This window comes from Copadichromis virginalis, linkage group LG5 (genome assembly GCF_057382275.1).
Source record: "Copadichromis virginalis isolate Kocher_CV1m ecotype Utaka linkage group LG5, C_Virginalis_male_GT1.1, whole genome shotgun sequence".
In the NCBI taxonomy this organism is placed as follows: domain Eukaryota; kingdom Metazoa; phylum Chordata; class Actinopteri; order Cichliformes; family Cichlidae; genus Copadichromis; species Copadichromis virginalis.
In genome coordinates, this window is record NC_140622.1 from 10,463,140 (window position 1) to 10,486,206 (window position 23,067).

The 23,067-nt window shown below is 41.0% G+C and overlaps 3 protein-coding genes across 3 annotated transcripts; 2 read left to right on the forward strand and 1 right to left on the reverse strand.

The window, feature by feature from the left end:
* Nucleotides 1-3,529: 3,529 nt before the first annotated feature.
* Nucleotides 3,530-8,381, reverse strand: arl6ip5a (ADP-ribosylation factor-like 6 interacting protein 5a). The gene is made up of 3 exons (XM_085455807.1): nt 8,140-8,381; nt 4,525-4,742; nt 3,530-4,351 (listed from the first exon to the last, which is right to left on the reverse strand). Exons 1-3 carry the CDS (start codon nt 8,313-8,315, stop codon nt 4,191-4,193), a joined length of 555 nt encoding a protein of 184 aa, XP_085311933.1. The 5' UTR covers nt 8,316-8,381; the 3' UTR covers nt 3,530-4,190.
* Nucleotides 8,382-8,446: 65 nt separating this feature from the next.
* Nucleotides 8,447-17,757, forward strand: trnt1 (tRNA nucleotidyl transferase, CCA-adding, 1). The gene is made up of 8 exons (XM_085455805.1): nt 8,447-8,569; nt 8,754-8,883; nt 10,782-10,975; nt 11,907-12,045; nt 12,703-12,829; nt 12,945-13,138; nt 13,900-14,153; nt 17,038-17,757. Exons 2-8 carry the CDS (start codon nt 8,754-8,756, stop codon nt 17,281-17,283), a joined length of 1,284 nt encoding a protein of 427 aa, XP_085311931.1. The 5' UTR covers nt 8,447-8,569; the 3' UTR covers nt 17,284-17,757.
* A 77-nt stretch (nt 17,758-17,834) lies between these two features.
* Nucleotides 17,835-21,442, forward strand: avpr2b.1 (arginine vasopressin receptor 2b, tandem duplicate, 1). Its single transcript, XM_085455806.1, has 2 exons — nt 17,835-18,913; nt 19,388-21,442. Exons 1-2 carry the CDS (start codon nt 18,049-18,051, stop codon nt 19,594-19,596), a joined length of 1,074 nt encoding a protein of 357 aa, XP_085311932.1. The 5' UTR covers nt 17,835-18,048; the 3' UTR covers nt 19,597-21,442.
* Nucleotides 21,443-23,067: the final 1,625 nt, after the last annotated feature.

Here is a 23,067-nt window from a genome sequence, read left to right on the forward strand (position 1 = left end):
CTTTTGTTTGTGGGTGATATTTATTTAAAACTGAGCCTTCGAAGCGTCTTATCCCCCTTAGTGCAGGACAACACAGGATTTAAATCCAAATCCTTTGAATTAGCTAAATGAACGTCTGCTGGGCCAATTCAGTTAATGAAATTGGGTATAAAAGTGCAATAATCACCACTTCCAGAAGGAAAATAGGTAGAAAACCTAAAGTGTCATTTACATTTAATGACTGCAGAACACAACACAAATGAGTTTTCCTCATATAAATGGTTTGGAAGCTGCTTATCTGGTGTTCATTCAAGGAAGCAGATTATAGTAAGAGAGATAACTCTAAAGTACTGGGTTTTTTTCTTTTGAGCATCTTAAGAATGAATGAATACAGAGCTGCAATCACTCATAATGACAGTCAAGTGTGAATAAATGAGCCGGTTTTAGAAACTCACTGCTCTGCAGAGTTCTGTCGCTCTGCTGTACTTTCTCACTGCCTTGCTGTGTAACCAGGCGCTTTTTTGTGTGTGCGGGTTCTTAAGCTGTAAACCGACCAAACCAGTCTTTAAAGGCTGTCACACCCACTATGGGCTATAAAACCTCTCCTTGTGTCTTCTGTGTGAATGACAAGCTAGTGTTTATAGCATCAAACCCTCCCTGCAGGCATTCATGTTATGAGAAGTCTGTTTTACACATGTTATCCGAGCCCTCCTCCCTTCACATTGTACTATAACCTTTCACTACCATTCCCCTTCCTTTCCTTCCTGTGCTGCTGCACATTTTCTATCGATGTATCCTGCCTCGGGTCCCCTCTTTAAGACGGCCAGAGTTGAGCAGCTTTCCTTGCTCAGAGTGCCTCTCAGTTTTATGCTTCTTGAGCAAGCTCAAGGGAGGTCTTGGACAATTCCAGCTCCTCGGGCAGCGAAAGAGGGGGAGAGCTCTTCATCCAGCTGTCTCCCTGTCTCGGCCGCGCCACACCAGCTGTAGTTACACATCATGGGAGGCTGTTCCAGCTGACACTTCACTACATAAACAATAGATTTCTATTGACTTTCTCTTTATCTAAAACGCAACACACAAAACTCTTGTAATGCAGAGTGGATTAAGGCTGTACATGGACTCCAATACCTGTGTGACTAATGGAAACGTCAGTTACGCAAAGTATTGAAACCTGTCAAGTACTGGAAGTACTGGCATCAAATATCTGTATTACAAGTTCATTGACTGAATGGTTTCTGATTTAAACCTGCACTAAACAGTGTTGAATAGTGTATTAGATTACCATGAGAACCATAGATTGTACATAAATGATCGACACAGCTCCTGGATCCTGAAGTGCCTTAGACCTGCATTCTGCATAGAGGCTTACGGGGAAAAACAACCCTTGGGGCAAACTAGGGAAGAGAGTGGTTGGAGACTGCAGCACAACCCAAATTATCATGAATGTGTGTAATGAACTCCTCACTTCGTGTCCTTGATGGGGTCGCTTCGTAGACAGGGACCATGTCTACGACCACTTGCTGTCAGTTGGCTTCTTCAAAAAGACTTTGGTGCCTTGATGTGGTGATAAAATGATAAGATGGAGTCAGTCTGCTATCAGTTTGCAACTGAATGAGGTCAAGTGGCAGTTACAAGCAATGTGTGAAAATACTGAAATGAACTATAATAAACTGCAAATGTGTTACAATCAACAATGGGAACAGAAATTTCAAACAGCTCCAGAAGGACAGTGATCCAAGTGGAAAATGACCCGCCTGCTGGGCAGCCTTGCTTTATATAGGTAATATAACCAGTATAACGGTCATATTTTGTGTATGACAACTCATGAGTGGGTACTGTCCGTTGATTTTCTGTCAGGTCCCCCCCCCCTCGTTCAGCAAGTCTGTTTCCAAAATGACAATAGCAATGGCGGAAACACACGCACGATGCCTGACAACTGGACTTAAATAAACAATGGGTGGCGTCATGGTGGCGTGGTGTCCATCTTTTGTATACATTTTCTTTTGTGTAAATAAGTTCAAGGAAAAGAAAAACTCACCAAATCCCCTAAGCTCCATGGCTGTCCGTTTTAGGACCTTTCAGCTTCTTGTTTCCGCATTACAGCCCCGCAGCTAATATGTTTTAGTTCAGTTTCACTTTTTTCATTAATCCTTGATTTTCGTCAGTGCAGGCAGTTATATGATAAAGACTGTAATAGACCAGCTGTACACTGAGTGATTATTAAATATAGAATGTACAATGTTCCCAATGGTAGCACACACAGGAAGTGTCACACATGAAACACTAAACTGAGCAGCCACAGGGCTCAGCCAAACTGAGATTAAAATGGCTTGAAATCATGCTGTGCTTACTCCCCGAATCCTGCGACTTCCCCAGGATTCAGGGAGTAATGACTCTGACAAGCTATGAAAGGTGAACGACTGGATTAGCTGACCAGGTCACATGCTCTCACAGCTCATTCCTGTCTCTTCCTTCAAAAGGAGGCAACAGCAACAACAAAAAAAAACAAAAAGCCCATGGACAAACCGGAAGGTGGAACAGCTCACATGAGGATACAGCAGACTGCACAGGTCATGGTGGGTCATCATTAATGGGTCACATGATCGACTGTGGTGTAGGTCTAAGCAGCCGAGCTCTGCTGAATGACAGGCTGTTTGAGTTATGAGGCTAGCTAACCAGCTTAGCTAGCCACAAGCCAAAGCCTCTCAGGGAAAAGGAGGGGGGTGGGGACGCAGGGGTCAAGTGGAAGGCAGCACAGCAAGTACGCGTAACCATGCAAAAGCAAGCACTGTGTACTGTACATTGCTCAGTGACCCGTGCAAGAAGCGCACAGCAGGTGAAAGCAGCTGATTTTTGCCCAGAAATGCACAGAAACAAGATTTTGGTATTGTAGAGTGTAAAAGAGGCCTCACTCCTGGAGAGACTGTGAAGAAGAAAAGACCAAACACACACACACCTGTTGGGTGTGCAGCAGCACACGTGCTGATACGATCTTCGCAGCAGCTGCATCAGCAGCTAGAACAAGGGCTTCCACTGTGCCCTCTGAGACATGACTTTACTTGACTAGACTGCCACCGGTGCTTATACTCACTCGTCCAAGTTTCACAATATGGATGCTGATGAAGCACCGCAGGACATAAATCAGTGCTGAAGTACAAAAAGGAGGGGAAACCCAGCAGCTGAGTCTAACTGAGCAATGCGAAGAGATCATCATCTACAGCAAACTTAGAAAGCAAAGGGTTAACATGGACCATCCTCTCGTTTTCCCCTCGCTGCCGCTTCAAACCGAATAACAGAGCATTAGGTTCTGGATGGATTCTTGTTATCTGCAATCAATTTTAAATGGAATCCAATAAAAGAGAAGCTGACACAGCGACTAAATCAGGTTTGGAGGTGAGTGAGTGCAGATGAATCTACTGTCAGCTCTCTGCACTATAATCTACTGCAAGCCCACTGATTAGCATTTGGGGTAAGTGGAGAGGAAAGTAAAGTTAACCAATCCATCACTGTCAAGATGAAGCACTCAAAGATTCAGAGGGAACACTGATGGTCACGGGTCACCTTTGAAGTCTTTATTTTACAATATTGACAAAGCAGTTTGACTTGAGACACAGCAGTCCTCTCTCTTTTGTCTACTTTTTATTTGGATGAGCATCGGGTGGGCTGGTGGACTGAAGCTGGTGTTACATTTTACGTGAGCAGATTATTCAATCCAGCCTCCGAGCTTCTTGGCAGTACAGCTAAACTGAGCGTACACTCTTCATTCTTTGTTAAAAGGCAACACTCGTGCTGCTTTCGCAATTTTAGCTGAGTACAAACAGACGGCTGTTTCTGAGAATGATTGAACACAGATTTCGTACCCAGGGTTAAGTCTGCAGCTGGTTTTACAGGAACACTTGCACACTGCATAGCAGAGATGTGAGGCTGCACTCACACGCCCTCATCACTGTTCGGAGAAAGAAAAAAAAAAAAAAAAAAAGTACCCTGACGAGTTCTGGGTAGAGTGACAGAAGCCCTGAGGTAAAGATAAAGCCCTTTAGATAACAATCTTTCATTTTAAATCACAAGCTGTGCATGAAACTTCAAGGGGTTTAGACTGAGAGAGACAAACGTATGAAATCTAAGCAAAATTAAAAAAAAAAAAAAAAGTCAAAATCTTTGGCGCACAGATGTGCATTTGGTTCTTCTCAAATCCAGTCACTCTTTAACTTTTAATTCAGAAAGTTGTTTATCTTTTGAATGGTTTCCTCCTGCTGACCCAGAGAATCCAGCAGAATGCCCATAAACGTCTTCTTCAGTCCAAATCCATCCATCTTGTTCTCCAGCTTATTCATCATATTGCGTTTGCGACATGAAGCATGTGCAAATATTACTGAAAAACAAACCCGTAGAAAAATGTCAGCTGTAATATCACACTTTGAGGATCTGGAAAATGTGTTTCATTGATTTTGAAACATTTCATGATGTCACAAATGCAGTGATCATTATGCTCTGAAGAATTATTAGACATTCAATCACCCAATCCCCTCTGAAAGCCAAACTTACAAGTCAGGGGTAAAGTGATGGCCCACATGAATACCAAGATGCTCCCCAGCATGGAAATCAATATGCAGCTGGTAACCATGATCAAAATGATGAACGCTGAAGGTTTCTGCTTCTTAAAGTTGTTGATCGCAGCTCCGTTCTCCCCCACCCACACCGAAACCACGAACACGACCGACACCACGACTATGGCTATGAGCGTCTCCAGAGGTTTCAGGATCCTGCAAGGCAGCAGCATAGAACATATGAGGGCAAGTTTAAATAGCTTTGGCATACTGCTGAACTTGACGCCATGGTAACGACGTACAACCCTTGTGTGCAATATTCGTCTGCCCAACTCCAGGTCCTACCCCTCGGGTTATACCTCCTTATGTGCATTTTATAATATGTAAAATAACTTGTGTAAAGTGCGCTTTTCTACTGCTCAGCTTCACACGATTATGACACTCAGGTATACACAGACATACACAGCCAGTAAATAACTCATGTTCAGTCCAAGCATGCAAAAGGCCCACTTTCACTGTGTACATGCTGCATATAATGTATTTTGTCAGTATATTTATGTGATTTAAGGCTCTTTTTTTTTTTTGCCTTAATGTCGTTATGCTTGCATAATGACAATAAACAGTCCCGAATCTTGAATCTGACATGCAGCTGGAGCACAGGCGCTGTTCTTGTGTGCTAACTGGCTCCATCAAGTGGTCAGATGCTGTGTGTGCAACAGCAACTGCTGAGTGGATCAGATTGGTTTACAAAAATCAAATCTCAGATTAGTTTAATTGTACGAAACAGCAGTAGGGGCAAATCAAGAAAAATTTAGCGAATAAAAAGAATTAGAATAAAGTCAAAATTTCAAGATTAGAGTCGCAATTCTATTTCGAGAAAAAAGTCGAAATGTGGAGATTACAGTTGTTCAAGACAAAATGCCACGGTTGCTCTGCCCTCTGAGTTGGTGAAACTACTTCAGAATCAGTTTTAGCAACAATGAAGGGAATGATTTCTCTTTTGAAACAGCTTGTAATGGACAGTTCGTAGGGCATCGATAGTTTCAATATCAGAGCATGTATGTTGTATCACACGCTGGCTGATCACTAACTCATGTACACAGGCAAACGTGGCAGTTTGTCTTGAAACAACTCCATTTTTCTTAATGTGCCCCTAATACTTATAAGTGTGTGTACACTTGGGATGATTAATATTTTTCCACTGAAACTGAGAAACGCCCCTTGCTGTTTGCAACCTGATGCCACTAAACCTGTTTCATAAAAGAAAAATGGAAAAGTTGTGAAATGCAAACAAAACAAAAACAGACAAACAAAAAAACCCCAAACAACTCTGGTGGAACATTTCACACTAAAACTTAGAAATATGACTTGATAGAAAACAAGCATCCAAAACAGGTTGAGTTTGCCCGAAGTGTTGCTGTTAAAAGATTCAGAGAAGACAGTCCAAAAGTGTGGGGGTGTCACCGAGTTAGCTGTGACCTCTTCAGACCCTTGCGCAACACTGCATAATAGCACAGGAACACTTCTAAAAACTACTGATGAGAAATAAATTTTAAACTGGTGCATCCACAAATGCAAGTTAAAACTGCATATAAGCAAAACCAGAGCTGTCCTCTTTGCGCTGACCACATTCAAGATGGACTGGAAAACTGTGCTGTGGATATTCTCAGGGCTAAAGAGGAAAAGCAGAATCAGTGATGGTATCAAGGTGTGTTAGCGCACATGTGCATGCCTTCATGCATGTGTGAAGGCCCTGTTAACACTTAACGATTTAAATACTTGGAGCAACATATACTGCTATGCACATGATATCCTTTTCTTTTTCTTGTTTCATGGAAACTACAGACAGTGCAAAAGATGCCAAACCACATTCTTCAACAGCAGGGCTGCTAAACTGGCTCGTCGGCGGCTCAGATGTCTCACACACTAAAAACATTTAGAGCACTAAGGAACAGAAAATAGAATTAACTTTTGTGAGGCTGAAATCTTACAAATCCAGGATAGGACAATCTGAGCATTTATTACATTTTCAAAACACAATAACACTTCTCATTGTCCAAATTTGATATAATCACATTGTCTAAGGTTTAAATAAATCAGCAGATTGAAGCATTCTATTCTCATCTCCATCAAGACATCAAGATATCTCTTGTGCCTGTGCAGACATATTTGCTTTGTGATAGATCCAGCCTTGGCACGACGACAGTGATGCCACCAGGCCAAGTCCATGACCTCAGTAAATGTGGCTAGTGGCCTGCTAAGCAACTTAGTCAGGCTTTGTTGGATTACTGGCATCAAAAAAGCTCAAGAAAACTTCAGGAAACACGGCTTGATGAAGGTGGAAGCGGTTAAAATGTAGCATGATCAACTCATTGTCATATGCAGATGTTCGTCCTTTTATAGCAGAAAAGTTAATCTCCACAAAGTCCACAGAGGCTCTTTGGGTATTCTGTAGTACTTTTACTTGGAACTTTTCCTTTTGCAGTGACTTTTTCTTTTAATGTCTTGTTACAGTCACCTCATCTATACTTTGACGGTTTAGCTCTACTTCCTCATATTTAGCTCTATTGTTTAGTCAACATGGAGAGCTGATTTCTTGCTAATTTGTAGGAATGTTGCTCTAATCCTGAAAATCCTCTTCTTCTTGTAGGTTTGGTCTACAGGTATAATACTGAGTACACTGCACATAGTCCCTACTTAATCTGCCTACACTGACTTTTAATACTTCTTTGGTAAGCTTGCAAAAATGCCTTCAAACCGTACAAACAGTATAATATTACACTGATTTATTTTCTCCGAGTTATCATATATCATATACAATAACACTATAAAACAACTGACTTTCACAAACACACAGCACAGAGACTGTTTGCTCTACACTGAATGGAAATAGCATCACAGGGTTTTCTGATGTTAAGTGGTTAAGCCATTCTGTCCAACTTGTTTGAACTTTGACACGTCTGAAAAACCAGACGTGTCAAAGTTCTCCCTGACAAATTTTCCAGTGCTCACTAATCAGGAGACTGGGGGCCTCTGATTAAGTTGCTGTTTTATCACCAGTGCTATCTGCAATATAACAGCTGACCAGAAGGCTTATGGGGCTTTCATGACCACAGCAACAGTGTTGTGGCACAGCTCAGTGGACATCATTATTTTTAGCAGGCTGGGCTTTAGAAGGGGGGGGGGGTAGTGAGAAGCAAAGCCAGGATGTTTTAGATCAGAGATAATATATGTCACATCTACCTTGTATGTAGTTACAAGATAATAGACGACTTCAGAAAATTCCTTTGCATAGGCACGTGTCTGTGCATGGATCTTGTTTTAAGTTATTCTACTTAAGTCCATTCTCAAAATTGTTTGCAGATACCTGTTTCACTGTTTAGAGCAGCCCCCACAAACGCAGGCTGTTTCTCAACTATAGAGTTAATATATGTGCATTTTAACACTGCTTAAATTACATTCTCATTTAATGATCGGTCGTTGGTTCTGGCACCAAAGAAATAAAAGTTCATATTCAGAATATAACAATAGCAGTGCATCACAGTCATTGTACTTTATGCGAGCTGGGTAAATAAACAAAAAAGACGAAGTTCTCTGATATAACATTACTTACCCGACGAGGAGGAAAACGGAGGTGACCAAAGACAGATAATTAGTTTGATAATAAAGCAGGTTGCTGACGACTCTGTTGTTCCATTTCGTAAAATCTTTGTCTGGTTTTGCGAATCTATTTGAGCCCGGAAAGAAGTCGGTCCACGGTCGGAGCGGTGCCACCTCCACCCTAGCCATCACTTCTGCCCCCTTTACTAAATCTGACAGCGCACAGAATCTGACAGACAATCGCCCTTAACTTCAAACCAGAATCTCGCGAGACTTGTTGTTGCACGTTCGTTAAAAACACTGCCTGACGAAACCTCGCGCTATTGGCTAGTAAAGTGCCCGGTATGGAAACTCTTCCGGCCAGCTTTCACGAGAGATAACAGGACGGTGTTATGGGAAATAGTGGCGATTTATGCGCATATAATCTCCTTGTTAAGTTGTAGGTCAGTTTGTCTGTTGTTTTTGGTTACACATACGTTGGCATGGAAAAACATCAACGTGAAATGTTCACGAGAGCTGCTCAAGCGCAGGAGCATGCGTTCAGTGACTCATAGCTAGCTAGCTCGATAGAAGTAGTGATACACAACCAAGCAGCAGCCCGTGACAACGTGTCTTTTGTCTGTGCAGATGTGGAGCAGGTTACTGAGTCCTCGTGTGAGTGGTAGAGCAAGTTTGTGTTGGAGAAGCCTGTTTACCATGCAGCTAAAGACCAGCGAGTTCCAGTCCCTGTTCACTGATGGACTGAATGGATTGGCAGGTGAGGCACAGCTGCGGAAGGACACGTGCTAGCTGCACGGTCACTTAAACCTCTGAGTTTTCGCCTATTTGTGAAATGTTAATACCCGTGCACAATGACAGAGTGACTGACAACTTGATCACTTCCTATTAAAAATAAATGGGGACACTCGGAGAGCAGTTAAGTAACGAAGACCGCCCGTCGGTCTGTTACTTACTTTCTTATACAATTAATTATTAATGCAGTTTTTATTCAACATCGAGGTTTTTTATTAGGTACAGGTTTATTGTTTTAATGCATTGCGCTTCCATGGCGAGAAATTGAGTTTACTATACCGGAAAGAAGGGTTTGATGATGGTTCTTCTATGTTGATAGTAATAATTGCTTTATTTATTTAGTATTAAAACAGAAAGCTTGGAAATTGGGACCAAATATAAAACGGGATTTAAAAAGAAAATAAATATTAAGACAGAAAAAGCACTGCATCAGAAACGTATTATATTGTAAGAGCCAAAAAACACACGAAGCACTCTGAGAGCCCAAATCTCCACCAAGGCAGCTCACTCGCTGGACAGTAAGAAACACTTTTAAATAGCTCTGTGTAGCATTATTATTGTTTTGACCTTCAGATCAATCTACTAACCTTGAATGAGAGGTTTAAAGCCCAAATGGGACATGAAATTCTAAATCTTTATACAGTGCTAACCACACTTGTAAAAATCATAGTTTCTAAGTTATAAAGCTTTTTGTCAGTTTATGACCAACAAGTCATTAAGTTGACCTTGAAGACCTCAGTGGGTCTAAGCCAAAATTTAATGGATATCATAATTAATGTCAAACTTTTGAGCTATCGTGTTTACAGACAGAAATACACACGTGCATAAACAGTACCAGAAACACAAGCTCCTTGAACGAAAGCAAAAGAGAATTAAAAACCAAATGAGAATATAAAGCAGCAATAAGAGGGCGAAAGACAAACCAGAGAGATCAATGATGTCACAAAAGCAAGTTTATAAAAATGTGTTTTTTTTTAGTGATTTCAAGTAGTCACCAATTTTACCTTATCTCCTTGGGCAGATTGTTTTCGAAAGCTTGGGGCTGTGATGGCAATAGCACGGTCACCTTTAGATTTAAGTCTTGACTTTAGAGCAACCAGAAGGGCCTCAGCTGCTTTAAAAGTGACTAGTAAAATAATTTAAAACTTTTAAAACACATTATAAAACATGTAGAGAGGTAGAAGCAGAGCTGCTGCATTTTAATCTGGTTGGAGGCTAGACTGACTTTTCATTTATGCCAGAATGATTGAATAGCCTGTGGATGTTATTTTGAAGAAGCCGGGCCAAATAGGTTTTCAACGTTTGCGTGAAAAGTCACCAAGTTATAAGAAGCTGTCATTCCCTGATGTTGTCCCTCAACCTGCCTGAATAAATCCTGTTGATTAAAACAGCCATAGACCCTTTTTTCACATATTTTGATGGTATGAAAAGCAGAGTTGGATTTAAGTGGGAGTCACGTCAGTAAAACATGATAGTGAACTAATCAAAAACAGAACATACCCCAGAGTGACTGATTTAACTGATATTTGTGATGATGGCTGCATTTCAAACTTCACTTTAGCATCTTTGATGCAGTGCTTCACAGATGATGCAACTGTTCTTTCTCTTCTGTGTCAGAATGTCTGCTTCAGGACCAAAGCAGTGTGTAAAACTTGCCCCCTTTTTTTTAAAGGTATATTTAGACGAGAAAGAGATCGTGAGATGTAAAACTCCCTGTTTTATTAACAGACTAAGGATGAAATAGTTAAAATTTTTAAACTTATCAGGTGATTTGCAAGATAGCAAATACACTGCAGAGGTCAAAACAACCTCCAGGCACAACTTCTGAAAAGTTTCCTGAGTGTGTTTGCACGGTTTTTCCAGAGGTGTTTGAGAAACACCAGCATGAGCTGAGGATAGCTGGAGGTGCTGTGCGGGATCTGCTGTCTGGGAAGCGGCCTGAAGATGTGGATTTTGCTACCACAGCCACTCCAGAGGAGATGAAGCACATGTTTCAAACGGCTGGGATCAGGATGATCAACAATAAAGGAGAGAAGCACGGGACTATCACTGCACGAGTAAGAGGCTCTGCTGTGTAACGCTGATGAAGTCTTTCATTTGTCTAAATAATGCTAAAAGCTGTTTTGAACACAGTGTTAAACTTAACTGTCAGCGACTGCTTAACCAAACTTGCTGTCCTGGTATAGTTATGGTAGCTAATGTTGTTTGAAAGGAACAATAACTTTATTACTGATTTCTTAGAAAATGTATATTTTCTGTCTGTTTTTGTCTAATAGAAAATAAAATGCACTTAAGAAAATAATAAGTATTTAGACAGCTACATTTGAAGTGTACTCTATAGATAGATGCTGGGTGTCATTTTTAAAGATTCGCATGAGGTTCAGATTTTAGAGTTGGTGTTTATGGTAAATATGGGTGAAGGGGAGGTCATGTGAGTTAACAAGGCAAGAATTAGTGAAGCTTAAAAATGCATCGCAAATATTAGAGCTAGTTTGTCCAAATCAACACTTGTGATGATTCTTAAAATAAAAACCAAATGAAAAAAAAACAAGCCAGTCAAACAAGGTTTTAGGCTGAATGAGCTTTCTTCATAATTAGGATTAAGAATTAAATGTTTTAAAATTTAAATGAACAAATCAAAAAGTTCGTCTCATACAGTAGCTGTTTTATATTTTAAGGTAAATAACCTACAGAATTACAAACTAAAAGTGTAATTGTCCAGATTCTTCACATCTGTTTATGACCACGTGGTCATGTGAGGGTCAGTTATAATGGTGGAATAAAGTAAGTGTGCAAATATAAAGTAAATACGTGAGCAAAGATTGTGATGATTCACTGAGCAGCCAGCTGCATCATCAGTCTGATCAGTCAAATCTTAAATCTTAATGGAAAGATTGTAATGGTTGAACGGCCCTGATGCATTGCATAAATAAGCAGCCCACTAACAGGATGATCTTGATGAGTGTTTCCTTTATTGGGTGTTTGCAGCTGCACAATGAGAGCTTTGAGGTGACCACACTGCGAGTGGATGTTCAGACTGATGGACGTCATGCAGAGGTGGAATTCACAACTGACTGGCAGAAAGACGCTGAGCGGAGAGACCTCACCATTAACTCCATGTTTCTGGGTAATTTCCCTTCTTCTCCACTGAGCCTAAAAATGGACTGTACAAAGAATTGATAACACTGAGCTTCTTTCACCTGTACCTTCACCTTCACCCAAAATCTAAAAACCATTTTCATCTAGCACGTTTTATTTTTTTTTAATTATGATGTTTCAAGTATTGTACAGCTGTGATAATGGGACAGATTCACCATTTAAGAAATAAATCTGGTCTCCAGAAAAGTGAAGCCAAAATTAGGAATGTGTTCTTGGTGTTTTTCCTGAAATCTGTTAACTGATGCTTGACAGTGAGTTCAAAAGGAAGCTTAAGCCACAGGAAGCACTTGAGCAGGTTGTCCAGAATTTTCTTGGCAATCACAGAGCAGAGAACTTGAGTTTGTATTGAGAATAAACACATTAAAACAGTTTTGGAAGTACTTAAAATGTCAGAAATTATGTTGCTATATTGATATTTAAAAATGTCAAAACATCAGTGATGTGCATCTCAAACCTGCCATGCAAGCTTAAATTCGTTTTCATATGCGAAATCAATGTAAAAACAAACAAATTAAAGAGAACTAGAAGAAGAGTCGGTCTGAAGTTCCCAGTTTCAACCAAAAAGTATTGTTTTTGCATTCCAATTTTTTTGTGACAAGTTGTGTGACTCTGCTTCCTATAACAGGTCTGGACGGCACATTGTATGATTATTATCGTGGATATGAGGACCTGCAGAACCGTAAAGTGCGGTTTGTTGGCAGCGCTGAACAAAGGATCAAAGAGGACTACCTGAGAATACTACGATATTTTAGGTAACTTTCTCATTTCTTTTTGTATCTACTTGAGACTGTGAAGTTTAAAAAGCAGATTGTCTTCCTTGTTTGACGTGAGCCTACTAACCACCTCACTCCCATCATTTTGTCGCAGGTTTTACGGCCGAGTTGCTTCGGAGCCCGGTGACCACGAGTCTGAGACACTGACTGCCATCAGGGAAAATGGTCACGGACTGGGCACTATATCGGGAGAGCGAATCTGGGTGGAGCTAAAAAAGTTGGCGGTCGGGAACCATGCTGCTCACCTGCTACAGCTGATCTATAGCCTGGAACTGGCTCAGTACCTTGGTGAGAGAGGGAGGGCACGGCTGGGTGTCTTAATAATTAATAACTCCAGATAAAAAATGTTTATATGTTTATGTTCAGCTGTTTTTAAAAAGAAGAAAAGGTAAATCTGACATTTTAAGAGTTTTTCACATTATATCCAGCACTACCAAAGATGAATTAGAAAAATTAATTATTTTAAAAAGGAAATCATGATGGTTGCAGCTCAGATGTCAACATTAGTTTTTCCCTGTAGGTTTTTTTTATTTTTAATTTTATGTATTTATTTAGCTGACGGTTACACATACACTCATACTCATAGAACTGGTTATTATTTGTGAAATATGCTTTTTGTAGACAACATTTTTTACCCAATATGGTCAAATTTGACCTCTTTGTGTAGAGCATGGTATCCCTTTTGCCTTGGCACGGATCCTTCTTAAAAGTGGGCTGAGGGGATGGCAGTGAAATCATTGTTTTCTTAGCATAGGTCTGGACATAATGGATCAAATGTGCCAACCTTTTTCTTGCAATTTGCAGCTGTTTATAACTGGGAGAAAGTTTTGGTTTCCTTCCCTGAGATAAAGAGGATTAAGTGCCTCCTGATGTCTGTGGTCCTCTGAGCTCTATTATTGTCTCGTATCTAATAAGGTTCTATTTCCTCTGATTTAACTCTTGTTAAATTAGTATTTAATAGGATTGAGGGAGAAATCATTCTACCAAACATTTTCTGTCTTGTTACACGTCAGTTCTGGTCACTCCCTCCTGTCCCTGCTGCTCCTCAGGGTTACCTCCAGATGGCGATATTGACGAGATGAAGCGAGTGTGGCAGAACGCCAAAGACCGCTCTCCCAAACCCATGACCATCCTGGCTGCTCTGTTCCGCTCCCCAGAGCAGGTGGAAAAGATGGACATCCGATTGAAGGTGTCCAGAGAGGAGAAGAACCTGGCACTGTTTCTGGTCAAATACAGACGGGAGCTCTGCAAGAGAGAAGATGAGCCAGACAGCCTCAAACCTTTCACTGACTTTATTATTGACGTAAGTTTCTTCTTCTTCCACTCAGTCTGTACAGAGAATATTATTTCCAGACCAATGTGGTCACTGATATTAGTCACATATGTGTTTAAAAAGCCAGTTTCACAGACATTAATTAACCCTTTGAGTCTGTGAATGTTCCCTACCATAGCCTGTGTCGCTAATGTTCAAGAGTTGCCAGCCTGCAGCCGTCATTCACAACAGACTGCAGCATGTTCTCATCCGACTGTTACGGCTTTGTTTTCAGAGGCAGGAAGTATTTAGGAAATGTGTGGCATCGTTAACCAGAGCTGAACCAAAACCACTGCTGATCTTTGATGAAATATTTATCTTTGCAATGTTTGTAGAATAAAAAAAAAATAGTTTCCAAAACATTCTGGTAGTTATTTTTGTAAATGGTGCATATTTCACAAATCTTAGCTGAACCTTAGTTTGTGTTATAGCAGTATTTGTTTTAGCTGTTATTTTAAAGTTGTTTTGTTTTTTTATGTGGAAATGTCAACATAAATCGCTCTGGTGTTTAGATTTGCTAAATTGATTTGACACTAGTTTAAGCTTTGATCATTTTTCGTTACAACCCAGCTCATAAGCTGAAACACACCGGAGAGAGACTGACACCAGAGTTTATAGAAACATCAGTTTTATTTTTAATTAGTTTATAATCTCATCTATCAAAGCCAGCCAACACTGTGCACTGCCACTGCAGGAGAGCAGGGGGTAGCAGAGGAGCCTAGAACAGGTCAAAGAGCCGAACCAAAACCAGATCTGTTAGGGTCAAATACTCTACAGCAGGGGTAGGCAACTCCAGGCCTGAGTGCCGGTGTCCTGCAGGTTTTAGATCCCACCCTGGGTTAACACACCTGAATCAAATGATTAGTTCATTACCAGGCCTCTGGAGAACTTCAAGAAATGCTGAGGAGTCATTTAGCCCTTTAAATCAGCTGTGATGGATCAAGGACACATCTAAAACCTCCAGGACACCGGCACTCGAGGCCTGGAGTTGCCTACCCCTGCTCTACAGCTACCAAAACACTCTGCTAGTTCTTTCTGTAGTTAGTGCATCTTTCACAAACCGTAGCTCAACTTCAGTTTTAGTTGTAGCAGTATTTTTTTAAAACTGTCATTGAAGTTCTTAAAGACATAAATATGAAATTGTGTTTAGATTTGCTAATTAGACACATGATTCCACATTCAAGCTAAAGTATAATAGACAATTTCAACACTATAAAGCCTACATTATTGACATTCTACACTTTCTTTATATTTCCATGTATAACTAGACATACATGCTGGGCAGTATTTATAAGGGAATAGTATTGTCTTTTATATGTAGTTATTTTGTTTTCTTTGTTCTTTTTAAATGTACTTGAAGTTTAGTGCAGTAAAATTAACACATTTTAGGGACTAATTGGAAAAAAAAGTGTTGCCAATGCAAACAAAGGCAGCAGGATTTTACAGATAAGACATTTTATGAAAGTTTAACCTAACTTGACCGCAAAGAGAGATCAGAGGTACAAAGTACTGTGATATTTAGAATCCGTATATCAGTCGCTATATGCTTGTGGTCAGTACAAACAATGGTAGTAAGAACCATAGTTTTAAATGGCTCTATACAACATTATTATTATTACTTTGACTTTAAGATCAGTTTATTGGCCAGGGGTCAAATGCGACATATTTTAAATCTTTCTACAATATTTTCTATATGTTGAAACTACACACCGCACTTGTAAGTATTGTTTCTAAGTCATAAACGCTCCCGTGCTATGGAAATGTGCTTTGCTACCAGCGCGAGTAGTCGTGTCTTGAGCTGGTGACAAAACTAATTATGGAAACTAACAAACATACTGATTGTGACATGAAAGCCTCGTAAATGTCAAGATGAGGTAGATTTTTACAATGTTTTGTACACAGACAGTAAAGAGTATGACCATCAACAGGAAGTATCCTGAAGTTTAAAAAGAGCCATCAAGACATTTATGCAAATATAGCGAGTAAAGGAGGGAGTTGGTTTATTTCTGGTTTATTTAATCCAGTGACTCTTGCTTCATGTCATTCAATTAGTGAATGAAAATCAGCTGAACAAGTAAGAGTTTTAAGTTCCACCATTTAATGGTTGCAGCTTTCTTTAAAAAATAAAAAGTGATCGGTGCAGAGTCAGCTTAGGCCAGGAGGGCTGCCTGGTTTATAACATGCTGGTGGATTCCTGACTGTGAGCGAGGAAGTGAACATGTACAACACCTTGTAGGATTAAGCAATAATTGAAAGATGGCATGTTTACTGAATATATAAAAAGTCAGTTTGGGAGAGACAGTGTTCTGTTCTCACCATTTTTCTAAAGTTATTTTCAAAACCAAATTTAGTCGTTGTATCTTAAGCTGTCACTTTTTTTAGACTGTTTTTGTTCTTATATCTTTTAATTTAATTTTTGTTTTACTCAGGTTGACATTGATAAACAAAAACACAACCCTTCCATCACCAGAGGCACCACTGGATAAAGTAGACGGAGAAAGAACGAAGACTGGTTTCTCTGGTTTCTCACTGGGCTTGTCTCGCCTTATAGAGCAGATTTCTTTATTTGGGTTTTGCTGTGTGCATGTTGGTTTGACGTTGGCTGAGAGTCAGTTGGAAAAATGTGCAGCTGCATATTTTTAACCACTCAGGATTTAAGAGAATTTGAGTCAAAACGGTGGCGACAGTTTAAGATTTGTCTGCTTTTGTTGCCAGACCGCTGTCAGTCAAACCTGATCAGACCACAGTGTCCTGAACAGTTCAGCCAAGTATTTACTGTAAATGGTAAACCTTTCTTACTGTTGCTTGTGACTGGGATGTTCTAGAAAATCCCTCTGTGGTTACTTCGATTCACACACATGTCGCATCCTTTCAGAGTCGGGAGCTGGATTCCCAGAGTAAAGTGTGCGAGCTGCTCAAGTACAAAGGTGAGGAGAAGCTCCTGTCAGAGCTGAGCAGATGGTCCATCCCTCGCTTCCCCATCAGCGGGCACGATCTGAGGAAGCTGGGCATCACCTCGGGCAAAGAGATAGGCGCCACCTTACAGAAGCTCCGTGACATTTGGAAGAAGAGTCATTACCAGATGGACAAAGATGAACTGCTGAGTTATGTAAAGCTATAAACAAGCAGAGGAGCAGAAATGTTTTTGTTGTGTTTAGATGGTAATCACATGGATGCTTGATGCTGCGACTGCACTGCTCCTGGGTATTGTTTGAGCAGCCTGATGCTCAAACAATCAGAAAGGACGCTACGGTGAGTGAGACATGAAATCGGGCGGAAAAATGCTCTTTAGCCTGAGCCTGCAGCCTTGGGCCACTATTGTTGATGCTCAGCCAGTTGAATTCTCATCTTTTGCAGTAAACTCGCTCTGACCTGTAAAGGACGACAACACATGGAATAAATTCAGTTTATTCACAGTAGATGTTTATTTTCATTGTTCACATGATGATAGGAAGCAGAGGAATGTTTGTGTCTGTGGCTTTTTTATGTTGACTGTATTTCTGTTTTCTGTACAGATCATTTTACACTTCTACTAAAAGGTTGTTTTCATGGCTGCCCTTTTCTGCATGCTCTGTACAATAAAAGGTGGCCCCTGTGTGTGAATGCTAATGTTTCTGGCACTGTGAGAAATAAATTTTTCTGTGCTGGAGTGAGATTGCTCCTCCCTCCCACAGAGATGAGACATAAAACCCGCTGATCTCCTTTACTACCGCTCTCTGTGTATGAAGAAGCTCAACAGTTGTTCAGCCCGTGTCCCTCCCACCGTCGTTTTTACATTTCGATGAAATCGCCAAGAGTTTTCTGTATCGTTCACATGCCGCCTCTGCCGCTGGATTCACCTGGAGTGGTTATTTAATCCCCTCTGTGCTGCGCTTGGGTTGAACGCATGGCTTGGATCGGTGTAAATATCAGTAACGTCTCTTCGGAGAGTGCACTGATTGGTGACGATCCTCGGGATGAGCGCTTGGCGCAGGTGGAAATCGCCCTTCTCGCCATCATCTTCATCACAGCGGGGATCCTAAACTTTGGGATTTTGCTGGTGCTGTGGAAGCGCAGGAAGCCGCTTTCCAGAATGCGCGTCTTCGTTTTCCACCTGTGCGTCGCTGACTTGGTGGTCACATTTTTCCAAGTCTGCCCCCAACTCATCTGGGACATCACCGACAGGTTCATCGGTCCAGATGTGCTGTGTCGGGCGGTAAAGTACCTGCAGGTGGTCGGGATGTTCGCCTCCACGTACATGATCGTAGTGATGACTATAGATCGGTACCAAGCCATCTGCAATCCCATGGTAACTTTCCAGAGGCGCAGGGCGCGCTGGAACGGTCCGGTGTGCGCCGCCTGGTGCGTCTCCGTCCTCTGCAGCCTCCCGCAGGTCTTCATCTTCTCTCGGGTCGAGGTCGCTCCCGGCGTGTACGATTGTTGGGCGCAGTTCATCGAGCCGTGGGGACGGAGAGCCTACGTAACCTGGACGACTTTGGTGATATTCGTCCTGCCAATTCTCACCGTGATCGTGTGCCAGGTGCGCATCTGCCGCGCAGTGCAGCTTAACTTCCACATGAAGACGCACCACGTCGGGAAAGCGGTCAGCAAGCCTCCGTCATCGAGGGCCAGCAGCGTGGCAGGAGTGTCCAAGGCCAGGGTGAAGACGGTGAAGATGACCGTGGTCATCGTGCTCGCATACATCCTCTGCTGGACACCTTTCTTCACCGTGCAGCTTTGGTCTGTCTGGGACGACGAGGCACCCACACAGAGTAAGAAGACAGTGATCCCACAACACGCAAAAAGGGCACAGTCTGACATAAAAGTCACTGGAAAGCAAAAAAAAATTGTTATTACTGCAAGTTTAAGTGGCTACAAACGCCATCATGCTCAGGAAAACAATAGAGGAGGAAACTAGAATTTTCTGCATAATTGCTTTGAACTCATTCCACTTATACAATCCCGTTACACTTAATACATCCAGTAAATTACGTTATTTCTAACATCTACACCTTAAAATCTCTTAGTATTACAATGAAAGTGAACTTTAAAAGTGAAATTACGAGGGACGGATGCCCTCTCCACTTGAATGAAGTCACTGTAATCGACAGACAGTACATTAGGTCAAAGGTTAATGGTCCTTAATTTCACAAAGCATCAACAGATAACTTAAAATAGCCACAAATCTGTAAGAGACAACCAAGCCCAAATAAAGTGACTCTCATGTCCTCCTCCTCTATCTCCAGGTGCAACCTTCACCATCTTGATGCTGCTTGCCAGTTTAAACAGCTGTGTGAACCCCTGCATCTACATGCTGTTTAGCGGAAAGCTACCCAAAAGGGTGGTCAGCCTGCTTTGTGTAGGTCAGCCTGACCTGAAGGAGTCCATGCAGGAAGAAGCCACTGTGGTCAGCTCCATGTACATCAGCCTCAAGAGCCTATCGGACTGCAGATGAAAGCCCCGATGATCACACACTGATTACACCTCATTTCACATGGTGTGAAAGTACGGCTCCCTCATGGTAAAGACTGAAACTCTTCTAATAAGTGTGAAGGCAAACAGCCTAGCAGTGTAATGTTCCTACTCTACAGATGATCACTGCATACAACGCTTTCATACAGAAAATGCCAGACACACGATCTTGCACATCACATTTTGAAAACATTTTTCAAATTAAAAGAACAAAAACAATAAAAAAAAAAATAGCTGTGACTGAAATATGTCCTCAAGTACTGGATAAATTCACTAAAATCCCAAATTTGACATTCGTGGTGCTCAGAGGAAGAGTCTCTCTGCAAGCACTAACCTGAGCTTGAATATTACTTTGACTTTATTAGCAGGAAATGCTCAGATATGAATGGTCTCCAGCTGATAATAACTTGAGCAGTAGCGTTTTCGTCTGGCACCGTTATCAGGTAGGAGTTTTATTTTGTCTGAGACCAGCTGACGAGTAAAAACCTCGAAAGCCAATAATCACATCCCCACCAGCTTCAGTTGTGATTTGATTAAAAAGACTGTGGTGTATGACTCAAAATGTTGTTTCTGATATTTTACTGCGTTGAATATTTTCCACAAAAAGGTTGTTTATCAGCTGATCTTGTGAAATGTTTCACCTAAATGCGATTGTTCCCATGTCTGTGTTTAAATATCTCGTATGTCATCTGAATTAAATACTTCAAGCTCCTTTTACGCCCATGTGTACATACGATCATGTGTATGACAGTGTCCGACCTACACTCGGTGGCTGAAATAGTTAACAGGCGACATCAATAGTACTTATTTTCAGACACTCTGTGTTCAGTGCCCCTAGAGAGTCATTGATACATGTTGCCATTTTTCCTTTCATCCCCCAAGAATCTAGGGCTGTGATTTCTGATGACTTGTTTCTTTCTTCCCATCAGCACCGTCACGTTGAGAAAAGAAAAAATCCCTTTGGATTTAAAGCTCAACTGTTTATTTGCACTCGGAGGCCTCGGTTACACATACTTCTGTTTGCTCACTTTATATTTAGGCCTCAAATTTTCTGCTGAAGATCACTTAATAGCGTTTCCATCTTCCACGTGGAGGATGGAATGCAAGCGTATGTAATTATTCAATCGTGCGCTATATATTATTATGCAACATATCATTAGAACTCACGGAGAGCGAGGTGGGAAAGATTAGCAAAAACCCAGCATGCGGCACATCTTTCTGAAGCGAGCGGTTGAAGATGTGCATCTTCTGTGTGTAATTTGCTAGCCAGGAGAACTTAATAAAACATTTCTGTGAAACATCATTACGGCCACAAGAAATGCGCTTCTGTGCTTTCATTAGGCTGCACAGACAAATCCGACACAAATTGTCCAACAATAAATCTGCTTTTACCCTCATCAGCGAGCACCCAGCAGGGACTCGGCAGGGACATTTAACAGTAATAAGAACAACGGCTGCTGGGCGCTCGTGAGGTCATTAATATTTAAACCAATCAGCGCACCCCCTAAAATATAAATGGTTCTCTACACCAAGACCAAAAGTTCACCATAGAACTTGATAAATAAAAATATTGGCCACCCCACTTCAGTTTTCATGCATTACAGGGTCGCATTTCAGTTCTGCTTGGTAGTGTTTATAGTATAAAACACTATGACGTGTCCTTATTCTGGGATTATACTGACCACATACCCAGCATTCAATTGGAAATTACTTACAATAACTGACATAAAATAACGAAACACTGACAGCTCAGTAATGAAATATATAAAGGCCTACTTGTAACAATTGTGTGTTGTCTAGAAAACCTCAATAAAGTTTGTTTGTGCTGGCCTGTGCTCCCTGACTTCAGTTTCTATCATCACATTCATCCGTCGTCGAATCCCAAAGCTATATTAATGTTCTCCAGTGTCTCATGATTGGTCACAACATTTAAACTACTTGTACATGAGGGCATTAAAATAGACATGACTTGAAGGAAAAAAAAAATTATGCACCAAAGTCAGCACACATGTGAATGTGATTAACTCGTCTGTTCACTGTGTTATTCATCTCCGTCCTTTAAAAAAAAAAAAATCAATCTCCGTCCTTTAATGCGAGTATTGAGCTGATTATTCTGTCTGATATTTGCTACTTTTGCGTCTTCTTTGAGGAAGCTTGAATGTGCATGCGTTAACTACTCACATCAGCGAAAACGATAATTATTACGAAGGTTCACTTTTTTCAGCATCCTCCTGTCTGTCTCAGATGTGTTTCAGCAAGAGTTTTGCAGATGCTCAAAACATTCTGCGCATTAAAAACGTACCACGCCTGAGTGTTTTTGGGATATGTAGGAAATGAGCACATCTCAGCCATGTTGCTCAGCCTGACTGTAAACAATAGAGACAACTTTACCTTTGGTCTGTTAGAACAACAGAAATATTTCTGTGATCCAGCCCCTGGACAGGGCTCAGCACAAACAGTGGCCACATGAGGCCATTTTCATGTTTCCATGTTCCTAACAAGCTTGAAAGCCATTATTTGCTATGACCACTTTTATTCTTCAGCACAGTCTGAGCTCTCTTATGTAAGCTTTTCTTGTCTTTTTTCAGTGCTGTGTCAAACTCTGACAGTACCTTTCTGAGTTTGTAATTCCACCAATTTCGACAAGGTCCCCAGCACCACTGATTGACATGCAGCTTGATACCATGATGCTGTTGTACCTCTCTCTTGACTTCCCCAGTTAATGATATTAACAATGATATGAAATAAAAAGGTGAAATTTGGATCAATCACTCCATAAGCTCTTTTCAGCCCAGTGCTTTTGTAATTTGGCATACATCAGGGTTTTTTTTCCCGTTTCCCTTCCATTCAGTAATGGCTTCTGGACAACCACCCTTCCCCTGACACCGAAGTATGCCAAGTTTTCAGTTAATGGCTCTTTGGGAATCACCTTATTGGTGCATCAATACTATTTTATGAGTGTCAAACTGTGTTATCGTTGACACTTTTCATAGATTTATCTAAAGAAAGTGGATATTTTTTCCAACATAGTAACAAAGAGTTAAAAGATACAATTTAAAATTGGTTCTCTGCTAAGTTCTCTGTTCATTGCTTAAGTTAAGGAACCTTGTTTATTACTGAATGATTTGTAGGTCATTGGTGGTCTAAAAAGAAGCAAAAGCAAAAAAACACAACCCCCCCCCCCCCCCCCCGAAAGACCTTTAGAAAGCCTGAACAACTATTGCTTAAGACCACTTTAGAAATCTGAAGAAAATCTGGCTCCTTGGAAAAAAGCAAAAAGAAAGAAATGTGGGTTTGCTACATTCGGCTTTACTATAACTAAATCAAGCCTTATACGTGAAAGAATGACTTCTAGTCTCTTCCTCACAGGGAGGTATGCAGTTTACCGACTTGATAATGGTACATACCCAAAGCCAGGACACGTGTGTGTAGGTAGCACTGAAAAAACATACCC

Coding starts and splice junctions, on each gene's coding strand:
- trnt1 (XM_085455805.1), top strand. CDS start 8,754: ATGTGGAGCAGGTTACTGAGTCCTCGTGTGAGTGGTAGAGCAAGTTTG. Junction 10,976..11,906: donor ACGGGACTATCACTGCACGA/GTAAGAGGCTCT, acceptor GGGTGTTTGCAG/CTGCACAATGAGAGCTTTGA. Junction 12,830..12,944: donor AGAATACTACGATATTTTAG/GTAACTTTCTCA, acceptor ATTTTGTCGCAG/GTTTTACGGCCGAGTTGCTT.
- avpr2b.1 (XM_085455806.1), top strand. CDS start 18,049: ATGGCTTGGATCGGTGTAAATATCAGTAACGTCTCTTCGGAGAGTGCA. Junction 18,914..19,387: donor CGACGAGGCACCCACACAGA/GTAAGAAGACAG, acceptor CTCTATCTCCAG/GTGCAACCTTCACCATCTTG.
- arl6ip5a (XM_085455807.1), bottom strand. CDS start 8,315: ATGGCTAGGGTGGAGGTGGCACCGCTCCGACCGTGGACCGACTTCTTT. Junction 4,743..8,139: donor TCCGTTTTCCTCCTCGTCGG/GTAAGTAATGTT, acceptor GCTGCCTTGCAG/GATCCTGAAACCTCTGGAGA. Junction 4,352..4,524: donor CATCACTTTACCCCTGACTT/GTAAGTTTGGCT, acceptor TTTGTTTTTCAG/TAATATTTGCACATGCTTCA.